General features: G+C 52.6%; 1 protein-coding gene and 1 long non-coding RNA gene across 2 annotated transcripts; both read right to left on the bottom strand.

Annotated features, from left to right (window-relative positions):
• Positions 1-988: 988 nt before the first annotated feature.
• Positions 989-9,696, bottom strand: LOC117022355 (uncharacterized). The gene is made up of 3 exons (XR_004423035.1): positions 9,410-9,696; positions 6,799-6,928; positions 989-1,799 (listed from the first exon to the last, which is right to left on the bottom strand). It is a non-coding gene; the product is annotated as an uncharacterized LOC117022355 (long non-coding RNA).
• Positions 9,697-13,394: 3,698 nt separating this feature from the next.
• Positions 13,395-24,123, bottom strand: MSANTD1 (Myb/SANT DNA binding domain containing 1). Its single transcript, XM_033106295.1, has 4 exons — positions 23,656-24,123; positions 20,532-20,796; positions 16,792-17,067; positions 13,395-14,835 (listed from the first exon to the last, which is right to left on the bottom strand). The coding sequence occupies exons 1-4, from the start codon at positions 23,669-23,671 to the stop codon at positions 14,595-14,597; spliced, it is 798 nt and encodes a 265-aa protein (XP_032962186.1). The 5' UTR covers positions 23,672-24,123; the 3' UTR covers positions 13,395-14,594.
• Positions 24,124-25,920: the final 1,797 nt, after the last annotated feature.

Consider the following 25,920-nt stretch of genomic DNA (forward strand, 5'->3'; position numbering starts at 1 on the left):
TCCCTGACCCCTCCGACCTCTCCCTCTCCCCCACCCCACACTCCACCTGCAAGGGTCAGAAATGGGGTGCCTGGCTGGGATGCAGTGTGGATGGAGGGGGGAGCAGACACCCCCCCACCCCACCCCAGCCCAGAGCAGGCCCAGGACAAGGGTACAGGGGCAGGAGGGCTTGACTTGAAATCAGTATGGAACTTTGGTTAATATCTCGGACTTGAGAGCGTGGATTGGGACAAATTCTAAATCGACACTGGATTTGCTACTGAAGTTACGGAAAGCTGCCTTTTTATGTAAGAGAAACCAAAAACCCAAAGGCCAGCCAGGAGTTTTTAGGGCGGGAAAGAGGAGAAAACAAAGTTACATTTTGGTTTTATCATGAGAAACGCTTTTCAATTCACCAATTGCATGGGGCTAGATATTCCAGAAGGCAGGGTGGAAAATGTGACCTGTCCCTTGTAGGGGACACACTGTCTGGGTTTGCTTGGGCCTCTCTGGGTCTTAGCACCCCAACTCCTGCGTTCCTGGGTCCCCAGTCCCAGGCAAACGGGACAGCTAGTCGTCCCACCTCTGATGGACTTCACGAATAACCAGAGACATGCCAGGCTGGGCAAAGATACCGCCTGTCACACCTGAAGGAGTTGGGCCTCGTTGTCTTCTCTGGGTGCTATTTCCCCGTCGCAGCCCCAGGAGCTGATATCACAGGAGTGTCAGGTCCCGGCCAGCAAGGGCATCTTCCCGCCACTAGTACAGCGTTTATTGGCAGCAAAGCTCCCCTCTGTCCCCTCCTGAGAATTAGTAGAGAATTGTACAAAGGCACGCTGTGAGCCCTGGGTTCTCCCAGACAGGCGATCTTGGCATTTTCCCAGATGTTCCTCTCATCCCCTCCAGATCCCGCTACAGGGTGGGCTTCCGGGGCCTCTCCCTGAGGAGCAGGACGGGTGCCTGGCCCCAGGCAGGAGACATGCACAGAAAGCCCATTTTCTCTCCAATTAAAAACAATGCATTTAATTCTTAAAACATGAACTAGTCAACCTTGCTTATTTCTGTATCTTTTTTTCTTTCTTGGTCAGCTTTTTCTAATGTTATTAATAGCAATCAACATACTGAGTGATTGGAATAGAGCAAATTTGAAATCAGTTTTATTTTTCTCTGAAGACAGTGATTCACTGAGGATATTCTGCTAGGCATTTCACTTAACTCTTCTAATGCAGCTTGAGTCTTCTATAAATTAAATCTAATTCCTTTAACAGCATTTCGGTGACTTTCTTTTGTGTTTCTGAGGGTGATTATAAGGGTAGATGTAATACATGTTTCATCAAGATGGTCCACCTCTGGGCAGATGCAGAAACTATCCAACAGTCTTTGAATGATTGCAGAGCCTGTCATCACGGCTGGCAGCCTCACAGCCACGTCTCCCAATAACAAATTCAGACTGTGTCACAGTTGGCACAAGGAAGGCTTCTGGGTTTCCGGCCAAAATTTGGGCTCGTTTACCTTTTCCTTTGCCCACTGCAATGGTACATTATCACACTCTTCTCTTGACTATCTTCTAAAGTATTTGAAGGTAAGATTGTTTTATTTGATTTTTGAAAATGTAAATGAATCTTATTAAATAAAAGGATTCCCAACGTTAGTGTCAGTGTCCATCTTGTTGCCAGTCTGCCATGGCGTCACCCACTTCACCGTTAGGTCTCGCCCGACATGCACATAAACGGAGGAGTAATGCGAACACTCAGCATTGCAAAGCGCCCCCCACCTGCCAAGTGGGCTGTCGCGAAGGCTCTGTCAGTTTCTGAGAACCTCTGGAAACAATCACAAATAGAAATATGAAGAAAAGCAAGGCAAATAGACGTCAACACCATTATGTGAGTCTGTGGCATTCGGTCCACCTGAAGAGAAGGACCTGACAAGTTTGTTACCTTTTATTTCAACGCAAGCATTTTCAAAGTAAGGGAAAATGAAGGAAAGAAAGTGGTACTTCCTCTTCCAGCTGGAGTGTGGAAGGATGCAAAAGACTTTCACTCCCATGGTTACAAGAAAAACCCAGGGGGAAAAAACCGTACTTTTCTATGGGATTAGTAGACAAGGAGATGCAAGGAAATGTTTAAGAACTGAATGCCCGAGAAAGATGAGCTCTTCATCACTGAACAAAGTATGGCAGCCATCCCTATAACGGGAGTCTGGCCCACATAGTAGTGGGTGGAGTTGCAGGGGTGAAGAGGAACAAGCCCAGTCTTAGATGACAAGTCACTCAGCCCCACCCAGACTCAAATGATACAAAGAAAGTGAGAAGAAAGGCTGGGAAGCAAAGCAATATCATTTCGTCCCCCATAGTCACACCGTGCTGGGATGCCAGAGCTCTGCCAGAGTTCGATCTACAGTGAATCAAATATATTTGAAACTGTAGTTGGGCTCCTAGCTCCAATTCTGACAAGATAAAAAATAAAAAAAGGCAGCAGTGGAATAGAACGTGGAAGGTTGGGGTGAACATAGGTAAACTCAAAATAATTAAAGCTGTGTCCCAGTTCCAGAGTCAACTTGACTCTTGGAGAAATCTGAATATTAAACTCCTCACCCAAACTGAGGAAACAGTTTGTATTCTGTGGGAAATAAGCAGAATAAAATCAAAACAAAACATTACATATTATTAGTCTCCACTGTTCATTTGCACAAATGTCTGGAATGGAATAAATATTACAAGACACATGAAGATTTTGACCTATAGTCAAAAGAAAACACAATCAAAACATGTAAATCCCAGATGACCCAGTAATTGAAATTAGCACACATGTAATATAAAAAATATTATGAATATGCAGAAGAATTTACAGGTAAAGGTGGAAATAATAGATAAAGAGATGGGGTATTTTGGAAGAGAAATGGAAACTCTAAAGTCACAAAAGAAATTCAAAAATTGAAAACTAAAGTATCACAATATTTGAAATTTTTAAAAACGTATTGGCTAGGCTTCTAGACACAAAAAAATTCAGTGAACTTGAAGATACATCAATATGAATAATGCAAACTAAATCACAGAGGAAAAATTTGATTAAATCAAATGAAAAGAACACCTGTGACCTACGGGATAATATCAAGTGACATATGTGTAATTAGAGGCCCAGAAATATAAAACGGGGGAAATATGTTTGAAGAAATAGTGGCCAAAATTTTCTCAAATTTGATTTTTAGAAAAACAATCCATAGATCTTAAAACTCAACAAACCCTAAGAAGGATAATTACAAAGGAAACACACATAGGAACAAATCGTTGAAAATAAAAACTAAAATCTTCAATGCAGCCAGAGAAATAAAGACACATTAGATACTTTAGTATAATTAGATACTTTTTATACTTTTTAGTATAATTAGATACTTTTAGTATAACAAAAATGGTTGAGTTCTTATCGGAAACAACAGAGGCCCAAAGACAAAAGAGGCACATCTCTAAAGGAGAAAAACTGTTAACCGACAATTCTATATTCTGTGAAAATATCTATGAAAAATAAAGGCATTTTCAGATAAGCAAAATCTGAGTGAATCCATTGCCAGCATATTCACACTACAAGAAATGCTAAAAGAAATTCTATAGGCTGAAGGGAAATGATGCCAGATGAAAACTTGGATCTACACAAAGGAGTGAAGAGAAAGTAGAAATGGTGAATATGTGTGTAAATATGAAAGACTACATTTCCCTTTTCTTCATTTCTTTAAAGACAATTGAACATTTAAGAGAAAAATAATAACATTGTATTTATGAGGTTTGTAACAATAAGAACATGCAAATTATATGCAACTGAGAGCACAAAAGATGGAAGAAAACAGAATTATATGTTGAAAGGTCTTACATTATACATGAAGTAGTATAATACGATTTCAGAGTAGACTGAGGTAAATTAAGGATACATATTGGAAGCCCTAGAGCAAACTCTAAAAAGTAATACAGAGCATTGTAGCTAAAAACCCAATGGTGGAGACAAAATTTTTAAAAATTTAAAGCAGTTAATTCAAAAGAAGTCAGGAAAGGAAGAACAAAAGAATGAAGAACAAACAGGACAAATAGAAAATAATTAGCAAGATTATAGGTAGACTTGAATCTAACTATATCAATAATTACATTACATATAAATAGGCTAAACACGCCAATTAAAAGACAAGGCATGGCAGACTGGATTTTTTTTAAAACCCTGCTATATTTTCTTTGACAGAGACACACTCTAAACATAAAAACACATTTAGATTGAAAGTGAAAGGATTTAAAAAAAAAAAAAAAGGGAAAATAACCATAAGAAAACTGCCGTGGCTATATCTTCAAATATGTGAAGCAAAAATTGTGAGAAGTAAAAGAAGACAAATAATAATAGACAAACCATACTTGCAGCTGAACATTTTAACATTTTTCTATCATAAATTGATGAGAAAACCAGACAAAATAATCAGTAAGGATATAAAAGATTTGAACACCATCAAACAATCTAACCTAATTGATATTTATAGAAGACTACACCCATTCACTATAGAGTGCAGATTCTTCTCATGGAACATTTCCCAAATGAGAACATATGTTGAGCCATAAAATAAATTTTATTAATTTTAAAGGATTGAAGCCATATAGCACATGTTTTCTAACAACAGAAATCAATAACAATATCTAGAAAAGTATTTAACTTTTGACAATTAAGTAGCACACTTCTAAATAATCCACAAGTCAAAGAAGAAATCACAAAGAAAAATTTTAAGACATTTTAACTGAATAGTAAAGAAAACATAATATACCCAAATTTGTGGTATGTAGCTAAAGTTCTTATAGATAAATGCATAATTTAAAATGCTTATATTGGAAAAGGTGGTTTGAAATGAATGATCTAAGCCTCACATTAAAAAGCTACAAAATGAAGAGCAAATGAAATCTGAGGTAAACAGAAAGAAGAAAATAATAAGAGTGAAAATTAATGAAATAGAGAACAGCTAAACCACAGAAAAAAATAACCCAAGAGAGCCAAAAGTTGGTCTTTCAAAAAGATTAATAAAATTTATCAACCCTTACTCAGACTAATGAAAAATAGAGGGAAAACACAAGCTACTAATATCAGGAATATCATTACAGAGCCCACAGATATTTCAAGGATAGTAAAATATAAATATGTACAACTTTAGGACAACACATTCGACAACTTGTATAAAATGGAAAAATTCCTTTGACAACACAACACGAATTACACAAGAATAAATAGAAAGTTTGAATAGCCCTGTATCGGTTAAAGAAATTGAATTGATTATTCAGAACCTTTAAGGGGAAGTGTGCTGATGTCTGCAACTTACTTAGATGCATCAGAAAGTAAGATGGAGTGATGGATAAATATCTGACAAAGAAAGTATAATAAAATGTCATTCTAGGAAATGGACATGACTGCTCATTATACAATTCTGTCTATTTTTCTGAGTGGTTGAAATTATTCATAATAAAACTTCAGGGAAAAAGCCAGCATTTTCCATAAAGAAACTTACCCACAAAAAAAACCCCAAAACCATATGGTGCAGGAATAAATCAACATTTAAGGGAGAAATAATACCATTCTTACACAAACTTTTTCAAAAAATAGAGAAAGATTGAATACTCTTGAACTCACTTTATGAGGCTTGCATAACTCTGATATCAAAACCTGACAAAAACATCATGAGAAACGGAAATTGCATGTTCTCATGAACACGGGCACAAAAATCCTTAGCAAAATATTGCTAAATTTAGTAAAAACACAGTATGAACATAGTCCATCCCAGGAATGCAAGGTTGGTTTAACATTTGAAAAGCAATCATTATATTCACCACATTAACAAAATAAAGGAAAAAAATCTTGTAGTTATCTCAATAAATGCAGAGAAACCATTTGTCAAAATTCAATACCATTTATAATTAAAAATTCTAAATAGACTAAAAATAGAAGGAAACTTCCTCAATCTGATAAAGGACATCTATGGAAAACCTACAGCTAACATCATACTCACTGGTGAGAGGCTATTTTCCCCCTAAAATCAGGAATAAAGCAACAATGCTGCTCTTACCACTTATTTTCAACATTGTACTGGGGTTCTAGCCAGAGGAGTTAAGCAAGAAAAAGAAATAAAAACTATATAGATTAAAGAGCAAAAAGGAAAGCACCTTTTTTTCACAGAAAGCATCATTGTGAACAGAGAAAGTCCTAAGGAGTTTATTTAAAAAGCTACCAGACTAATAAGACTTTAGCAGGCTTGCAGGCTACAAATACAAACCTCAATTGCATTTCTCTATACTATCAACAAACAATTGGAAAATTAACACACTGAGGAGTAAATTTAATAAAGAATGCACTAGGCTTCTCCAAAGAGAGGAGTGGACCACGTTCATAAATTGTGAGACTCAGTGTTGATTGGTAACATGTCAGTTCTCTTCAAGTTGATCTAGACTTGAATGCCATCTCCATAAAAATTTCAGCAGGCTTCGTGGGGGTACAAATTGGTGAGCTGATTTAAAATTTATTTGGAAATGCAAAAGATCCAGACTAACCAAAACAATTTTGGAACAAAATGGAGTTGGAAGATTTACACCATCTGACCTCAAGACTTTCTTGCTATAAAGCTATAGTGATCAAGATAAAGTAGACAGATCAACCAGTGGCCCCACTCTTGTTCAATGGATTGCCTTTTTGACAAAGGCATGAGAACAATTCAGTAGGGGAGGGAAAGACTTAGCAAACGGTGTTGGAATAGCTGGATAATCATGTGGGGGGGAATGGGGGGGAGTAAGAAACTTGATATTTAACTCACATCATAGACAATAATTAATTGGAGACGGCTCCAAGTCCCAAAAGTCCCAAACACAGTCATGGCTTCTAGAATACCATAGGGGAAAACATCTTCATGATATTGGTGAAGATTTCTTAGGACACGAAAAGCTCTAGCCAGAAAAGAAAAATAAATTAGATAATTCTGATTTTCTCAAAAGCAAAATCTTTGCCCCCCAACAGACACCACTAATTTCCACTTTCCGCCATGCTGACCTCACAGGATCTGGCTGGAGACCCACCGCCCCACACTTCAAACAGCTGAAAACCGGACAGCACATGGGAAATGACGGCTCTGGGACAGTGGCCTATAATTCTGGGATGCAACTGAGGTGAGCCTCCCGAGCCCCTGGCTGTCTGCCTGGGGCCAGCGCGGCCTGAGTGGAAGCCTTGTATCCCGCTCGGAGGAAGGTTTTTGTGGGCCAAGGCTGCGGGAGCCAGGGGAGGTGGGCACTGGCCCCGGGCTGGGAGGAAGCTCAGACCCAAGAGTAGAGGCTGTGGGCTGGGCCCACGTGGGGAAATACACTGAACTGGGGGTCCCAATGTGGGATGTGGGTTGCACTCCACCTGCCAGGGTGAGTCCCATCGCCCCCGAATCTCACTTCCCCACCTTCCGGCTCGGGCCTGCTGGGCGGATGGCCCCCCGGCGGTGCCCCTGCCCCTTCCACATGCACAGAGGCCGGTGCTCAGGGCCCTAGGCTCTGCGCTCGGTGGAGAGTTCCTATTCTTGGCTGTAACCTAAGCAGCTGCCCATTAAAATTCCATTAGTTTTGAAGGCCTGAGCTGCAGTTGATATTTCTAATTATTGTGAAATTAAAATTATCCCTGTAATTGAAGGATAATTGCAGGAGATGCCAGCTGGTGCCCTGGGAGCCACACTGTTCCCAAGCAGAACTTTCAAAGTCTCTTGAAAGTTCTCTGAACAGGAAGACAGAGGCGTTTTGGCAAATGAGGGGGTGAGGGGTCAGGCACACCGTTGGAATCTAAATATCAGTGTAATGAACGGGTGTCTGGGTGAGCAGCTGGGCCTCCCAGGGGAGGGGCCTGGCGCCCAGACCTGGGCCTGAGCTTGGCACTAGATGGAAGGAGGACCAAGTGTGGGTTACCAGGGGATTCAGGACTGACAGCTGTAACAAGATGGGAAAGTTCTAGAACTGATAGAACCCTCTGTGGGGCGAGGTCTGCATGGAGGGAATTCTGTGGCAGTGAAATGAGTTGGCAGCTGGGGCTGGAGGAAGGGTGGGGAGCTGTGTGACCAGGTCCTCCCCCCACAGATGAGAGCCATCTCGGCCTTGCGACCACCCCACGGGAGTGAGCCCCAGGCCTGGCAGGTACTCTCAGCGGACCAAAGCCTCAGGGCCCAGCCTCCAGCACCAGATGGACAAGCCCGAGAGGGGCGGGGCTGCTGTGGACCCCACAGAAGGCAGGGCAGAGTGAGAGGGGAGCCCCAGGGTTCCCCCATACCCAGCAGCTCTCTGGTTCTCCTTCTCCCGACTTGGGGCTCATATGCATGAGTGGTGTGCGAGGGCACTGGCCATCCCCTGGGACCCTGCGCACCCCTGGGCTCCCCTTCCCCTGTTCGGTCCTGACCTTTCCCTGACCCTGCAGCCCCAGCTGGGAGCCAGTGTAGAGGTAAAGAGAAGGCCTGGCCCTGCCCCCAGAGCCTTGGGGCTTCCCCTCACACATGCTCCCTCACAACATGGGGGTCACGATGCCACCCTCTGCTGCTGTCACACCCCTGCTCACTGCTGCCCCTCCCATGCTGGTTGCTCCTTGAGGGCAGGGCTGTCTCAGATTTGACTGTGTCCCACAGGTCAGCAGATGACCCGGGGAGGGTCCCCACGGCTGGTGCCCAGTGGGGCTTTGCAGTGGGCCCTGCGACTGGGCATCCCTTAAACGTGCTGCCGTCTGGGGGACAGCCCTGCAGAGCTTCCACGAGGAGGCCACATGCCACAGCGGAGCCTCCCCCAGGAAAGCAGCGCGTCCTACTATCTGTGCTGCAGTGGCTGCTCCAGCCGAGTCTGCCTTCTTCTGGGAGAGTTGGCGATAAGGGACCAACCTTGACAGAATTCCAAATGTTTCCCTCACCGTTTCCCCTCACTCCGCCGTCTTGGTCTGTGTGTGGTCTGCCTGCCAAGGTAGACCAGGTGACAGTTTCACCACGATTCCCATGACGTGACACAGGTCACCAGCTTTCCGGTCTGCAGTGGGTATGCCCTTGTGATCCCCTCCACCCACATTCAACTGCCTCCACTTCGCCAACCATTGTTCTAGGAGCTACCATGCCAGCACACCTTCCCCTTTCTGGGACTAAATTAAATTCTCTGCTAAAAATTGAGTTTGGCTGAAAATAACACTGGCATGGCTGGAATTTTATGTCTCTCTCACATAAAACAAGCCAGGGCAGAGCAGTCAGACCCTGCTGTCTTTCTGGCTGTGGGGTCTTATGGCTTTTATCCTCAAGAGTGCCTCATAGTCCTGCAAGGCTGCTGGAGAGCCAGCCATCTCTACATCCCCTGTGTCGCTGGACAGGGAGCAGGAGAAAGTAGGAAAATGGTAAAACAAAAAACCAACAAAAAACCTCACACACCTACCTGAGCCCTTTTTACGGCGGTTTCTCAGAATTTGCCAACTTCCTCAGATTGTCACTTGTCACCCTTAACAGCAAAGGACATTTGTTCCAATTTTAGTCAGAACATTGCTGCTCAGAATAAAATAAGCATTGTGCTACTTAGAAAGGAAGAAGTGGATACTGCTGTGCCTTTAGCAGGTTCTGCCAGGAGGGAAGACCCTTCATGCATTGTCTGTAACATGGAAAACCCTGAATCAAACAAGACTCCAAACAGAGGAGATTTGGAAGACTGAACTCAGGTCTGTCCTTACCTCCCTGAGGGCAGACACAGCATCACAGAATCTGAATCCAAGCAGGTACCCCCCAAAAGGACATGGAATGAGTCCACTGAAATGGCTGATGTGGCCAGTTACACTGCACCAGACAAACTAGACCCTGTTGGGACCTCTGTGTCTCTTCTGCTGCCAACCACTGATACCCCAACATTAGATGGCTCCTAACCATCCACACCCCTGACCATCCACACTCCTAACCATCCATGGTCTCTAACCATCCACACCCCTAACCATCCACACCCCTAACCATCCACACCCCTTACCATCCATTGTCTCTAACCATGCACACCCCTAAACATCCATGACCTTTAGAACATCATGGCCAGTCCTTCTTCTGCCTCCCAAGTCTCAAACAACCTCACCTTTGACGTCGTCTATCCTGGAACCGTACAGGGTGAAGGATTCTGGGAACGATGATTCCCAGCATATAGAATAACAATGAGACTCCAGAACACAGTGTCAGAAATCAGCTCAGATCCTTAGAGGCAGCACCTACTGGAGAAGGGAGAGCGGAGGCCCCTGGAAGGAGAGGCCGGGTGTGCACATGGGGGGGTTCAGGGTGCTGCCTGGCTGTTGGGTGGGGAAGGAGGAGCCCCTGGGGGCTGGGTGGGCGGAGTGGGAGGGGCACAGCAGTCCCCAGCCTCAGCTCTCTCCTCTCCCGCCCTTCCATCCCGTCACCTGGCGGGGCTACAACTGTCAGCCCCATTCATACCCCGCCGTACAAGCTGCTCTCTTTTATCCTCTACGTTGTCCGTGGGTTGCACGTCTCGAGTTTTTAAAGCTCTTTCGCCATGCAACATTTTGGACATTTCATTAATCGAATTAGACCATTTTTCCCTTTATGAGTTGTCTCACTCAGAAAGATTAGTATTCTTCCAAAATTTCCTCTGGAAGTTTCCATTTTTTAACTTTTAAACCTCTAATCTACCTGAAACTCACCTTGTAAAGGTTATGAGAGGCTCGTCCGTGATTTTCCTGCCTGTTGCACCGAACTCGAGGGTCGCCACCGTCGTCTCTGTCGGATGCTGTTCCTGAGTCGGGCGGTCCTGCATCTTTGCCCCACCCCCGCTGGGTATTCCCCACCCCCGCTGGCTATCCCCGTGGCAACACCACGTGGCCCTGAATGTCCCAGTTACTCACACTCCCGCACCTGGCACACACCTGCTTGAAAATGAACAAAGTAAGCCGGTCACTTCAAGAAATGCCAACTGACAGCATTTGTGATCAATGATAAAATTCAAGCTTTTGTGCAAAAATTGGAAATTTGAAAAACTTGCATCTGCTACCCAAAGTAAAGACTTTTCTGCTAAGCTTGACGGTGACACCAACAAAAGTAACTCAGATTGCTTAATGAACCGCATCAACGTTTAGAAGACCCGCGTGTTCCAAGTGCCGAGCACGTGATGTCACGAAAGCATGACGCGACGGGGAGGGTCCTCAGGTGCGAGATGGATGGATGGCTCTAACGTGATACCGCAGCAACAGTCCCTGATGTGGATTCGGACTCCACATCACAACTACCTGTAAGGAACCAGCACTTGTCGAGTTTGGTGCAGCCATCTGCAGATGTTATTAAAATATCCCTTTCTTCTCCAAATACGCATCTGTGTGAGGCTGGATTTCCCACAGAAACTCATCCTTGCCAGCAAACAACACCCCACAGCAGCCTGAGTCAGGAGCCCAGCTGACCTCTCTCAGCCAGAGAGCATGGGACCGGTACCATAATGACACCCTTCTCGCTGAAACTGGTTTCAGAAAAATGTATTTTCCACGCAACTGGGATTTATGTTAACATGTAACGGGTTTATTAATATTTTGAACGGAGCATTTTTTAAATCTGAGGTCCGATTTCTAATCAGGCCATCTTACAGGTATTAATATTGTTAGTTAGAACCCCCATGCACAAACGCTCTCTGGCACCTTCAATAACTTTGAAGAGAGGCCGGGGGCCCTAAAGCCACAGTTCGAAGCGGGTGCCCGAGGGCAGCATGTGCGTGAAGAGCTCGGTGGTTCCAGCTTTCCGACACCATGCCACCTTGCTCCTTGAGGGGCTGTGCCAGCTCACACACCCACGTGCGGGCTCTCAGCTTCCTTTCCGAAGTGGGTGACCCCTTCGATGCTGACAGCGGGTATGAAATGGCCCGTTGGGGTTTTCTTTTGCGTTTCCCCATTGCTTCCGGGGCGGGGCGTGTCTTCCTAGCTCGTGGGCCCCTGACACCCATTGCACTCCTGTGTCACATAAATGTTAAAATAATCTTGTCCATTTCAAAACAAACAGAAAACCCAGCGTTACTGAGAGTCTAGTTGGAATTACATTAATAAAATGATGACATTTTATTTCCTTTTGGGGCTTTCAGGAGGATGTTAAGTTTCTCCACATGCTCAGGTGTTTTTCGATTTTTCAATAAAACTAAATAGTTGTCTTCATATGGATCCTATACCTTCCTGGTTACATTCACTCCTAAACATTCTGCAGTTTTTAATCATAACTGTTAATAAAACACGTTTCCACTCTCATATTTAACAGGTTTAAGGTGGTTTCAAGAACTCTTGGTGTTTTGGACATTTGGTTTTCTGGGTATACAAAAATACTATCTGAAAATAAAGGTAATGTTCATTTCTCCATTCATCTCTTATCCTGCTTATTTCATTTGTCTTAGTGCATTAGCTAATATTGTCAAAACAACATTAAATAATGGCCAGAGCAAGCACATTAATCTGGTTCCTGATTTTAGTTTTCTGTGTTCACCTGTAATTTTGCTGAACCCTGTCAAATATTTTAGCATTTACTGATCTAGCCACGTTTTCCTTCTTCACGGGCCAATAACGTCAGAAAAAACGGGAAGCTCACAAAGACACTGTTTACGAAGGGCGCGAGCCTGGTGGTCCCACAGCGAGCTCCGCCCGACGGAGGTGACTGTTCCAGCCCAGGGAAAGTGACGGGCAGCGCGACTCCCGAGGTGAAGGATGCGCAGAGCCTGACTCCCACTCTGACAGACAGCAGGGAAAAGACAACAGACCAAACCACCCCTTCGACAAACAGGAAAACGCGACAAACACTGTGACTGACACCTGTGGTTACTGTAGTCCTAATGTCCCACGGTCATGACCGAGGAGCAAAGATGTTTAAAGTGAAAACCTGCTACATAACTTAGAACCTGAACCTGTCGCCTCCTGGGGAAGCTTCTGGGTGTGGCTATCCTGATGGGCCACACACTTGCTTGGGTGGGTCCAGCACCCTCTCAAGCCAGACAGCAGGAACTCAGTGTTCGTTAAACAAATGAGTTCTTGAGGGGCGTCTTTTCTAAAGGGCAGATGGGCACCGGAGCTAGAGATCAGCTGGGCAAGCCCCCAGACTCAGGTCTTCCACACAAGCCATCTTCCAGCTCTCCATCCTAGCAATGGGGTGCTGGAGCCGACGTCAGCCTCTCTTCCCACTACGGGTTTGGTGACATCACATCGGTAGCTGAAATAGTCCTTGGTGGGAATATCTCCACCACGGAAATGCACAAGGTCACACTTCGGGGTCCAGCCATCACTGCAAGGCCTGGTAACTAGTCACCAGACCCAACACTGTCTTCAGCCCCAAAGCCAAAGGGTTTGCGTCCATGGCAGGCCCCTCAGGGAGATCCCTGAGTAGCTGGGGGGGCCCTGCCCGCCCAGCTCCCGCCCAGCTTTGCCTCTGGCCTCTGTACCACTGGGCGACCACTGCATGGCTAACCTCTGAGCCACTGAAGTGTCAGATGAGCTTGCAGTTGTCCCACCAGGACGACGTGTGATGAAATTTCCTGGCAGGCCCCCTCCACCACCATCACCCCCAGCAGTTGGCCCATCTGTAGCCACAAGGGGGCTTCCCTGGACCATAAGTCAGTCCATTTCACCTGCCACTAACCCACGCATCGTGTAACCTCAGAACCTGCTCTGTGTGCAGCAATGTGCAAGTTCCAGGGGAGAATCGTCTGTTACTGTGCCCAGCCTCCATTACAGCCAGTGGCCAAAGCCAAAGAAGCCAACAAACCTCAGGAGGAATCCCTCGGAGGAGCCTCTGGAAAGGTTTTCCACCAGCCAAGGAGCAGGGGCAGGGAGGTGAAGTTATCCTGCAGCCCTGACCGCCCCACCCCAGCTCCTGTCCAGATCCCAGCAGCCGTGGCCCGGGCGTGGGGAGCAACTCTCCAGCCTGGCGCACCAGCTCTGTGCCGGCCCCTCCTCGGCCTCCAGCCGGCTCTTCCTTTCCAGCACTATCTCAACACACTATGGGTTTACTTCTCTAGTCATGTGTTTGTCTCCCCATTGGGGCGTAAGCTCCGTAAGGACAGGCCTTGTCTCACCACCAGACTCTGGGGCCAGGAGACTGAACGGCCCCCCGGTGCACATGAGCAGGCGTCATTACCTTTATTAGAGTTCTCACTGAGGAGGCAGTGGCAACCCCTGGCGTTCCAGGGACAGGAATAAAAAGGCGCTGGAAGGCCGAGGGTGGGCGGGGTTTGCTGGGTGTCGGAGGTTACTTTAGGGCAGACGCGGACCCTGCTGAGGAAGACCGGGCCCCCTCCTTCATGGAGCTGTGAGCCAGGCTGACCTGTTTGCATTTGCTTTTGTTTCCAGAACAGACCAACCCACCTGGTGCATCCCCCGGGCCTGGGAAGTGAGCTCTGCTTCCAGGTGGGAAGGAGAAATCACGCATTTACTATCAGAAGCCATTTCAAGTACCATGGACGGTGACTACGGTGGAAAGTGGACTCTATAATGGCACGTCCTCACTGGGGATTCACCCAGAGTTACCCTGGAGTCCCTGGCTGTGTCCGAGGGGCTTTACTGCTGGACACGGGGCCGCGAGGTCCCCAGAGCCTGCGGGGTCCCGGCCTGGAGCGGCAGCTAGGCGCTGGACTTGGCGATCATCTTCTCCAGCAGGCTCATCATGCGTTCCTGCAGCTGCAGCCCCTGCACCTGCAGTATGTTCTGCTGGTCCAGCACACGGCGCACCTCGCGGCACGTCTCCTCCATGGCCCGGCTCAGCCGCCGCTGCTCGTCCAACATGGCCTCCAGCAGCCGCAGCTTCTTCTTCTGGAAGTGGCCGCTCTGCACCTTGCGCTTCTTCACAGGCCGTTCTTCCGACCTGGGAAGACAGTGCCGGTGCATGAGCAGCGGGCACGAGGGCCCCACCCGACCCTCCCAGCCCCCCCACTGGATAAACTGGAAACAGGCCTTGGGGAGCTGGGCCACTGGCCAGGGCCCCACCATCCATGCATGTGAGGGGGCAACGGTGGCCGCAGGCACTGCCGTCCATTGAGACCCAATGACCCCAGTCACAGGACTTCCAAACACCCACAATCTGGGGGATGGGGAACACCTTGCCATAAGAGCACCCCCAAACCCACTGAGCTGGGCATGCAGGTTGGCACAGGCACAATGGAGGGACTCAGGGCTGGAGATAAGAGGAAGGGTGGGTGGGTTGGGGTGCTGGGCAGTGTGGCTCCCCCAGGAAGTCAGAGGACACCAGTCTGGGCCGGCCTTGGACAGATGGGGAAACTCAGGTCCCAGAGGAAGGGGCTGGGGAGGGGGGCAGAAAGACAGGCACCCAGGGCCTAGGCCTCCCTCCCCAGGGCTGGGACCTCTGGTGGACAGGAAGAAAAGATAGTCCAAGTCCACGGCTCTCCCCTGGGCTCCCTGCTGTGGGGTGGCGGGTACCCCTGGTCTAACCGGTCCCCACTGGTGGGCAGGGAGCTGCTCAATTCCACCAGACCCCAAGGCCCTGCCCATCTCCCAGTCTGAGCTCTATGCTTCTGAGCAGGACAGTGACCCAGTCAACCTCAGGGGTGGGAGAGCAGAGCTCTGGGTCCCCATGGCCCAGCCTTGGTGCAATGCCTGGGGTGGCTGTGAGTCTGGGAACTGGGCTCAATCCACAGAAACAATTGGCCATAAATCTCAGGCTTCCCTGCTAATTCGGTCTGGCTGTCAGCAAACACATTTTTGCCTGGGGTCTTTGCTGAAAAATGCCCTCCAGGGAAGGGGCACTGGACAAAAGAACTGCAGCCTCAACATCGGAGGCGTCAGAATCAGAGAGATACCCCCAGAGATGCCTCCCTTCCTCCACCCCATCTGACAGACTTGAAGACTGGGGCTTGGGGGAGAGGCAGGGCCACGGCTCAAATCCATGCTCTTCCTGCTCACTTCCCCAAAATGCCAACTCCTATTCACCCTTGAAAGCCCGACCCAAATGTCCTTCTTCTGGCCCCAGCCCCCACACCACACAGGTGTGGATATCCTGAGGACAGGGTCACGTGGCAGGAAGCATGTGACGCACAGCAGAAGGGACGGGTGCACCCACTGCAGCCGGTTATAAGGACACTCTGGAGACTCAGCCCAGCACCCCCTCCCTGGTACTGCGAGGACCAGCCGACTCAGCAAGGGCAGAGAGAAGGGGGACCCCAGGGTGGGGTCTGCTTGGGGTGAAGGGGAGTCCGTAAGCCAGAAGCTGAGGGGCAGGCAGGGAGGGCACACTGGGGTTGGGCGCTTGGCTTTCCTCCCTGTGCCCGAGTCTGTTCTCTCCTCTGACACTCCCAGCCATCCTTGGAAAAGCTACTGATTTGTCCTCATTTTATAGAGGGAGACTGAGGCCCAGAGAAGTCAAGAACATTCCACACAGCTAAAGAGTGACGGAGCCAGGAGACAAACCCAGTCTGTGGACAGGACAGCCCACGCTTCCATAACTGGCTGCCCTCCTGTATGAGCCGCCCTCTCCGAGGTCGTCACGTCTGAGGCCACCCCATCTAAGGACTCCTTGTCTGAGGCTGTTGCATCTGAGGCCCCCACCCCATCTAAAGCCGCCCTGTCCGAGGCCCCTCCTGTCTAAGACCCCCCCGTCTGAGGCCCCCCCGTCTGAGGCCTCTGTCTCTGGGGCTTCGCTGCCCCCGACGCACTCTCACACCCCCTCATGCTTTGCAGCCAGCCAGGGATGATGGAGGACGCCACTGGCACGACAGCTGCCGCCTTCACCGCTCAAAGCCCCTTGTCTGGACAGTAGGCTCCTGGCCCCACTGGAGGTGGGGCAGGAGAAGGGGACACACACTACCTGAACTTAAGGGACAGTAAGCTGGAGGAGCTGTCGGAGCGATCGTCCTGGAAGCGGCCGTCGTAGGAGCACTGGTTATACGGTAAGTACAGAGGGGTGGATTTAGCAGACGGCGACAGGGACGCCTCGGTCTGGGACGTGGAGGGCCCCGGCTGTTGGCCGTCCGGCAGTCTGCCATCGCAGGACTCAGGGACCTTGGCCAGAATCCTATCAATGGCTAGGTAATAGGGCCAGTCGGGCGGGACGGACTCGCTATCTGTCATGCATTTTAATTTCCTGAAACGAGAGACACAAGAGCCAAGGGTGAGAAACAGAGTTGCTCCCACCCGTCCCGCCCGGCCCTCGGCAGGGACACCGGGGCTCTGGGACCCGGGGGGCCACGTGGCACGGGCAGGAGCCACTCTTGGCCAGAAAGGCCTCCCCAGAAAAATCGGCCAGGCTCCAGGGCCAAGGTGACACTGCACTTAGAAAGAAGTCAGGCATGGGACCTACACAACCTTGAACGAGAAACGGCAGCACATGCCCCAAATGTGAGTGAGGTCACGGTCAGTGCTGCGACCTTGGGCTGACTCCTATTGTTTCTGTCTTTCATGTGCTGTAGTTTCTACTCTCTGCCATGAACAAATACTGCTTCTAAATAAGTCAGCGAGCTGTGGTACAATACTGTAACGTAATAAAACATAAGACACACATGGAATAGAATATCATGATGTAATAAAGTATGCAACACGAACAAAAAATACTGTAATATGAAAAATGCAGTTTTCTAAAGAGGACGCCTCAGGGAATGAGAACCACCGGAGTTAAGAGCACAGGCTTCAGTGTCCAACAGATCTGAGTCTGTCTCGGCCCCACCACTTTGCTGTGTGACCTTGGGCAGGTTCATTAACCTCTCTGAGCCTCCATTTTCACATCAGTAAAATGGGGATGATCAAAGTGAGCTCCTCACATGGCTGTGGGAAGGATTTAATGACAATAGCCAGGGCCTGACAAATAGCGAGTTATCCAGATAGCGTGTTGGCTGAAGGTATCAAGATGCAGTGCGGCTGGGCTTGATGGGACCCCTTCTCACGCTGCCTGACCTCCCCCACCCCATGCAGACCTCGAGCCAAGGGTCTGCACAGTGCAGCTCTGCCCAGCACGGGCCTGAGCAGCTCGCAGGCCCTGCGTCCTGCCCTCCCATGCAGACGGGCCCTGGGCCTAGGCCGTCCTCTGGAGGTGAGGGATGGGGACAAGGGGCTGCCAGGCCAGGGAAGCAGCCACAAGGGGGCGGGTGCATGCTCTCTGCCCCGTCAGACCCAGCCTCAGCCTGTGGTCCCCCATGTTCCCTGCCCCATGTTCCTCCCAAATGTGGGGAGGCCTTGGAGCTAGAGTGCCCCGTGGAGGGTGGCTCCTGTCTCCCAACATGGGTTCTCGACCAGGGTGTGGCCACGGGGCACTAGATATAACGGGCTGGCCATCTGAATGAGTGGCCCCCAACAAATAAGCGAGCAGAGCCTGCCCATGGCAGGGAGTGGCCTTGGCAGCAGCACCCACCAACTGACGTGTCCTGAGCAGACAGCCAGGGACAGGTGACATGGGGAAGAGCACACCTGCCGCATCTTCCCAGCCACGGGACAGCCGTCTGTCACCCTGTAGGACTGCGCAGGGCTGGGCGCAGGGGCGAGACTGGCCTGGGCCCACACCCAGCCTCCGCCCGGGGCTCCCCTCCAGCCCCTCTGGAGCCCCAGCTTCTGTTCGGCTCCACTCAAGCCAGTCCACTCCTTGGAGAAAAGAGCAAAGGCCTGCATGGGAGGTCCCTGAATTCTAACAAACCATGCTCCACGGGACCCGGCCTACCCCCAGGCTGCCTTAGCCTGACAACCTTAATATATAAAGAGCTACTGTGAAAACAAGTGCAAGAAAACGCCCTGCTGTGGATAGGCCCTCTTGGGGGACAGATAAAGAACGAGTCAGCCAAAGTGTTGGCCTGTTAATTAAGGACTGTGCAAGCCACGCCCCTCTCCAGCTCTGAGCCTCAGTTTGTCCCTGGGTGAAAGGGAGCTGTGAGGTGCCACAGTGTGCAACGTGCTTCATAAGCTGTGAAATGTTGTCCACATGTGCAGCCCTCACCCCTGCCCCGGGAGTGGAGGCCCCAGGTTCCCACTTTGCTGCACCCCCATCTCCTGTGGCTCCTGCGCCCGCATGCCCCGTCTCCAGGAATGGAACTGAATCCTTCCCCTGAGAGTCAGTAGGCTTCCAGGATAAATAATGAATAAGCCGCCAGACACCAATCAGAGCCTGCGTTACAGTCTGAGGGGAGGCTAGTACCAGCCAGCAGCACCGCTGTGCCCCCCACACCAGGCGCTGAGGGGCGTCGGCAGACACTCAGCCCTGGGCATCCCAGAGCCACAGCTGGGACCTAACGCTGATTCTCCAAGTGGCTCTGATGCCTTCTGGCCCGGCCTGGCTGGGGCCGGGGCTGTGGGTCAGAAAAGGGCCTTTGCATGGGGCCAGGCTCTGGACCTGCTCCTGCAAGGACCATAAAAAGTTAGATGGATGCAACTGAAAACAGGTTTTTGGTTGTCAAGGACCTGCAGAGCCTCTGCGCACTTCCAGGTTGGGGGGTCGTCTCCTTGCCTGTGGAGGGGGGAGGGTCCTCCCCACAGGGTGTGGCCCAAGGTGCCCGAGGCAGCCCTGCAGGACCCGGTCTGCACCCAACCAGCGGCACAGCTCTGCTTCCTTCAGGGCGGCCACTAGGAGGACCAGTAAGCGGCGAGGCCTGGGACCAGCTGGACACCTGCCCGTCCTCCCAGGACACTGACAGGCCCAGCCGTGCCCAGGCCGCCCACAGGACCCGGGGTGCTCGGTGCCGCGCTCGCCCACGGCCTCTAGTTCTTGCTTGACCTTCACCCCAGCAAGACCATGGCATGCCCTCGACCTTCACTCTGCCAGCGACCTTCACCCTGACCATGACCCTCTGCAGGTAGGCATGGGCCCCCCGCAGCCCGAGGTACCAGGCACATGGGCCACACTCGGCTCCCTCCCTGGACACTGCACCACCCCGGAGTCCCTCTTTGGCCCTGACCCAGCAGCTCCCCTCAGGCTGCCTGGGAAGGGGGCCACTATGGGATGGGCAGGGGCAGAGGCAGAGGTGGGGCCAGGCCTGGGGCCGCAACCCTTGCTTCCACAAACAAGGCCCCTCCCATAGCGGGACCCTGCCGAGCGCCAAGGGTTGCCCAATCAGCCCTCACCGCTCCCGGGCCCTGAGGTCAGCACGACGCTGTGCTCACAGCTGGCTCAGGACATGCTGAAAATGAGCATCAGGACCGCGCAGGGCTCACAGGCCGGGAGCTGAGATTCTTTCTCGCCTCAGGCCTTAGTTTCTCTGTCTGTACAGCAGCGTCCCGCCACCCTGCTGCAGAGCTGAGCCTGGGCTGGCAGCCTGCAGTCTCCTGGACGCAGTGTGTAGGCCAAGGGCCAGCCACTGTGGGGGCCAGGGGGACAGTGCAAAGGGCGCCCTTGGGACGGCCCTGGAAGAGGCTCCCAGGACAGCCGGCCTGTGTCACTCCCAGCCCTGCCCTCACTGGGTCTCAGTTTCCCAACCTCCAATGGGAGGCTGCACCAGTGGTTTCTGAGGCCCCATGTTGCCCTGTGGGGCCCGTCCAGGGCGGGCCACAGGTGGGCCATTCTAGTGGGGACCCCAGACCCTTCGAGGGCTGGGCCGGCGGGGCCAAGCGCATGGGCACGCAGAGGCCTACCTGTACTGGAAGGTCATGTTGGTGATCTTGATTTTGATCTCCTCGCCCAGCCGGCGCTCGCCAGTCATCTCCAGCAGCTTGCTGGCCATCTTCTCATACACCTTGGCGTTGCGCTTGGTCTGCTTCAGCTCGTCGAAGAACTCCTCCCAGACGAGCATGAGGCCGCGCATCTCAGCGTCCGTCCAGTTGCGTGCCCGCCGGTGCTTCTCCGTCTGAGGAGATACAAGGTAGCCGGGTACTTCGGCCGCCGCCATGCTGGAGGCACCTGCGGGGTTAAAGGACTGCGTTCAGGGAGGCTGGCTGCGGCCTGCACACCACAGCGGGCGGGCGGGAGCCCCGCTCCTGGAAGGCAGCTCCGCGCTCAAAATGGGGCCTACATCTGACAGGCAGGAATTTAGTTAAAAGCTTTTAAACGGGAAACGTCATTTTGATGTCACGTTTCCATAGCAACAGAGCAACTGCATAAGCTACAACAACAGAAACCTTTTAACTGAAAGCACAGGAATCAGGGCCACCGTGACGGGCCATCAATATTGCAGCGGACGGGCCAGGCCCAAAACCGGCGGCACAAGCTCCCAGCCCTGCCTCCGCCCAGCCCGGCTTCCAGGCCTGTCTGGCCCAGGCCATGAGGAGCCAGGAGCCTGCCCTGGTCTGACCGGGCACCCGAGGAGTGGGATCCAGGTCCCCACCTCAGTCTGGCCCTGGCTCACGACGGCTGGGGGCCTGGGAGAGCCCAAGACAGGGAGTTGGAGTGTGACAAACGAGGAGAGCATGGCAGACAGAGAGGGAGACAGGGAGACTGAGAGAGGACAGACAGAGTGGGTGGGAGGGGCAGGAATGGACAGAGAGGGGGCAGATACAGGAGCAGACACCCCCAGGGACATGCCAACACTCACACCCGAGGGCCCCATGCACCGTGTCCCCAAACAACATTTTGTGATAGGAAACATAAATGTGTAAACGCTAGGCTGGCGAGTGGGACTCTGGCTTGAGCAAGCCCGGCTTGGCCTGTCTGCGGGTGTGTCTCCCTCCCTGCAGGTGGGGCTGGCTGCTGACCTGGCTGAGGTGGGGTGGGCTGAGGAGCCAGGACAGTTTCTGAGGCCAAATAGCACCTGGGAGCATGTGGTGTGTGAGTCCCTCCTGCCCTGAGCAGCCCACTGCAGCCCTGACCACCCTGCATTAGTGCCATCTGTACCCAGACCTGCCTGCTCCCCCTGGCTGGGCGGGGTGCTCCCTGTATCCCCCGTACCCCACAGGAAAGGGCTTGGTACAGGCCTGCTGCGTAAAGTAACGTACAAATGAAGGGGCCAACCCCAAGTAATCCTCCCTCCCTTCCCAGTAGATCACCTACACTTGACCTTCGGTCTTACTGGCAAACTCCTATTCATTCTTCAAAACCCCGTTCTGACATTACCTCCTCTCTGAAGTCTTCCTACTTGACTTTGGTCTGTCTTCTATCCCTTTTCCCTCCTGCCAATTGGACCCACCTTCAGCCAGCTTGTTTTACTTTCTCCCTTCTAGCTGTGTGACCCTGGGTTAAGAACACTGGCAAAAGTGACAGTAATGAGAATCGAGCACTCTGAGCGCTGGACAATGTTCTACGTAACGTATTTGTGTGTTTTCTACTTTGATCCTCAAGGCACTCTTGTTGAGGGAGGCTGAAACTGTTGTTATTCCCATTTTGCAGATGAAAACCCTGAGGCTGGAAAGGTGAGGTCACCCTGTGGACAAGGGGCTGGGCTGGGCCAGGCTTTGAACCCAGGCAGGCTGCCTCGGAGCCGGATCTGACCCCGTGCTGGTGGACAGGCTCCCTGTGAAAGCCACTGTCACCTGTCCTCTGCACCCATGATGTAGCTCATGCAAACTGCTGCAGCCTCGGCAAATGCTCCCCACCGTTCCCAGGCTCTGGCTGGGGTCCTTGGCCGTCGGACCCTGGCCCTGCCTCCGTGGGCCTCTGTCAGGGCTTGACAGGCTCATCCCAATGTCCTGAGGGCCAGGACACACAGACACTGACTGCCAGCACCGGCTGGGCTGCGAGGGCACTGTGCGACAGCGTGACTATAATGGGAGGGGGCGTTGTCAGCAAAGGTGGGCTTCAGAGTGAGGCTAGGGCTGCCCCACCTCAGTGGGGCGTGGGGACCAGCCAGGGGACAGGAGACCGGAGCAGAGAGCCTGAGGGGACTGCAGAGAGCAAGGGCCACCTAAAGGCACTAACATTCGAAAGTTAGAAGATTGAACTCCAGCAAGTGGCCAATCAGCAGGAGCCCACGGCGCCTGCAGGACAGGCCCTGATGGCCATGTGGAGCCCAGCCCCGCCCCCACACGCATGGCACCCTCAGGGTTCTGCTGGTGGCCTGAACTCGGGGAGCTGCCTGGGATGGGCCGGCGGCTGGGGCGCCCTCCTCCCTGCTCAGAACTGGAAACGCAGTGGGACAGGTGTGGGCACGTGTGGGTCAAGGCCCGGCCCTGCCATCAGCTCCCGGTGGGATCCCCTCTTCTCTGGGCTTCAGGGGTCACCTAGGGACATGGTGACACCAGCGCCTGGCCGTGTAGCACCCCTGCATCCCTGGGCTGCCTGGGTACCTGGCAGAGCACTCAGGAGTGTTTGCAGAGTAAACGACCGACTGGAAAACCCCACTCCTCACACAAAGGATGTGGCCCCTCAGGTGGCCCTGGTGCTTCTCTGGCCCCCCAAGCATACGAGGTGGGGGCCAGAGAGATGCAGGCAGGGCCTGGCTGGAGCAGAGGCTGGATGCTGGCATGGCTGCCGTCCCAGGGTTCCCGGCCTGGGTAACTCCCGCACAGCTAGTCCCACTGCCCCAGGGGCAGCAGCTGGCCCATGCGGTGTCTCTGGGCCTGATACCAGAGAGGTGCCTACGCTTCCTGTTTGCCCTCCAGCTGGCATGTCCAGGGAGTCAGGGTAAGAGGCTGGACTCCAACTGTCTCTTCTCAGGTTTCAGCGGACACCAGAAGCCCAGCACCCCTGGGGAAGTGCCGGAAGCAGAACCCTCATGTTGGGCCCCCAGAGACAAGCAGCTGGGTGTGTGTGGGGTGGGCCAACCACCCAGCTGTGCCGGCCTAGGGGGGTCCTGTCTGTCCTCATCTGCGGAGGGGGGCTCCATACCTTGGCACAGCTGCATGGCCTGCTGGGACCCTCAGTGTCTGCGGGAGGGGGAGGCAGAGGGCTAGGGGCTGGGCATCCGGCAGCACCTGCAGGGAGAAGGGGCAGTCAGGCCCACGTGGGAGCCCAGGGCAGGAAGTGGGCAGCCCCTCAAGGGGTCCAGGCAGCAGTGATTGGGGACCATGGCAGTGGGTAGGGAAGTTTGGTGGTAGAACTCCCAGCCTGGGCAAAGGGAGGAAAGCACACCAGGTGTGTGTGCAGGGTGTCCAGGCTGGGGGGCAGCAGGGCAGGGCAGAGCTGTGGGACGGCGGGGCCTGCGGGCCCTGCTGACACCGTCGCCCTTTCCCACGTTCACCAGGAGCCCAGACCCTGGCTTTGAGCCCTCGGTGAGCAGGCTTCCACCCTGGCCTGAGGGCCCCCCAGGGCCCCCCCACACTCCAAGCGCCCCCGGGCCAGGACAAGTGAAGGCCTGGCCAGTGGCTCCTCCCGCCCCACCCTCCCCATGCAGGCTGAAGGCCTGAGAACCCCAGAGCCCCTTTAGGACGTGGTTGTGACAGGGTGAGGCCGTATTGGTGGCGCCTGGGTTTCCTGCTTGGGAGGTCATGGAAGAGCCATCCAGCCACACGGAGGAGCCTGACTGCAGACGCCCCAAAGCCCATGGGAACCTCAGGAGACGCTCGTGGTTTCCCAAATGTCTCCATGACTCCACAAAGCAAGTCAACCTCTGTGCCCCTGGGCCCTGGCAGAACACTGCCTCCAGCAGCGCTCAGACCTACTGCTACGCTGCCGCGGGCTGAGGTGCGGGCCACCCCACACCCAGGGCTCAAGGGTCTCAGGTCAGAAGCAGGGGTTTCCTCTGAGAAAAGTAGGGTCTCGCCCTCTCCGGAGGGCCCCTCTGCCATGGTGGGCAAACAGGGGACATATGGCAAACAAGCCCACTCCCACCAGGGGCTCTTTCTGGACATGACAGGTAGACCAGGTGTGCTCAGGTGTGCCAGCCAGGGTCTGGCTGTCCCAGCGTGGCCCAGGTAGGGGACTACAGCTTAGGTGGCTCTGAAGGGTAAGGCCATGGGGCCCAGGAGTTGTGTCACAGAGGAAACAAATTTAGGTGAAGACACTCCCATCAAACGTTTAGAGCAACTGAGATGAGACCGGAGGCTGATGTGGCCTGTCCCCCTGGTCCTGGCAGCCAATGCTGTCACCATCCCTGTGCCTCAGGAGGGCAGGGGGCAGAGCTATCACAGAGCCTCAGGGAAGCCCACGTGCAGTCACACCGCTAAGACCCAAGTGCAGGGCCGGGCAGCCTGTGCTGTGTCCAGGCAGCCACTGCAGTGTAGCGGGGGGACTGCCCTGCCGACCACTCCCACCAAATGAGCGGAACCCACGGGACTCCAAAGTACCTGCCTGAGCAGCCCACTGCCTAGAGGTTTTGTGTCTGCAGGCTGGTGGTAAACACCTGCACCCCGAGTTTACCACGGCCCCAACCGCCCAGGCTCCCCGGGAGGGTCTCACCAGAGCTAAGGACGTGCCCTGTAGCTGGGCAGATTTCCAGAGGCGCTGGACTCGGGTGACAAGCACTCGCAAGCTCAAATGGGCGGGCGTGGCACACATTGCCACACAATGCAGCCCAGGGACATGGGTGCCCACGGCCAGAAAGGCACAGGGGCCAGCCGGGCCGCGGGGGCATGGGGGGGTTCTAGGGGGTGGGTCAAAAGCTGGGTCACGGCTCTGCGGGAGCACTCCACTCCCGACCCAGCCTCTACCGCCCCCCAGGGCCCTGGGCCGAATGTGGAGGCAGATTCAGTGCCAAAAACACGTGGCCCCTGTGTAACTGGATGATGTCATTTAACCAGCACGGTTCCTGCAGCCGTGTCTGCTGAGCAGAAGCCCCCTGCGCTGTGGTCTGTGGGCACAAACGCGAGTGTCCCCTCCGAGGTGTCGGGCGTGTGGTGCAGCAGCAGCCTCTGCTCCCCCAGCAGGGTGTCAGTCCTCGAAGCAAAGCAGGCCTTGCACAGCAGTTCACGGTTTAATTCCTTTCCTTTAATTCAGATGTACAATGTTTGCAGCCGTTTCAAAACCTTAAACATATATCTCACGTCAGTCCTGTTCAGAAGCAGACAGTCAGGTGTGGGCCCGGCTCCGGGAGGCGCCCCTCACAGCCCCGCTGGCTCACCACTCGGGGGAGACGGGGTGGTGGTGCAACGTGACTCAAACCCCACAGAGCCGCTCTGCCGCCGCCCCTGAGCTCCAGGCCGAGTCACCTGCTGC

Source organism: Rhinolophus ferrumequinum, chromosome 5 (assembly GCF_004115265.2).
Source record: "Rhinolophus ferrumequinum isolate MPI-CBG mRhiFer1 chromosome 5, mRhiFer1_v1.p, whole genome shotgun sequence".
In the NCBI taxonomy this organism is placed as follows: Eukaryota; Metazoa; Chordata; class Mammalia; order Chiroptera; family Rhinolophidae; genus Rhinolophus; species Rhinolophus ferrumequinum.

Excerpts from the sequence above, each read along its gene's own strand:
- MSANTD1 (XM_033106295.1), bottom strand. Across the intron at positions 17,068-20,531 it reads AACATGACCTTCCAGTACAG|GAAATTAAAATGCATGACAG; the intron begins GTAGGCCTCTGC and ends CTCTCGTTTCAG. Across the intron at positions 14,836-16,791 it reads TTACTGTCCCTTAAGTTCAG|GTCGGAAGAACGGCCTGTGA; the intron begins GTAGTGTGTGTC and ends CTGTCTTCCCAG.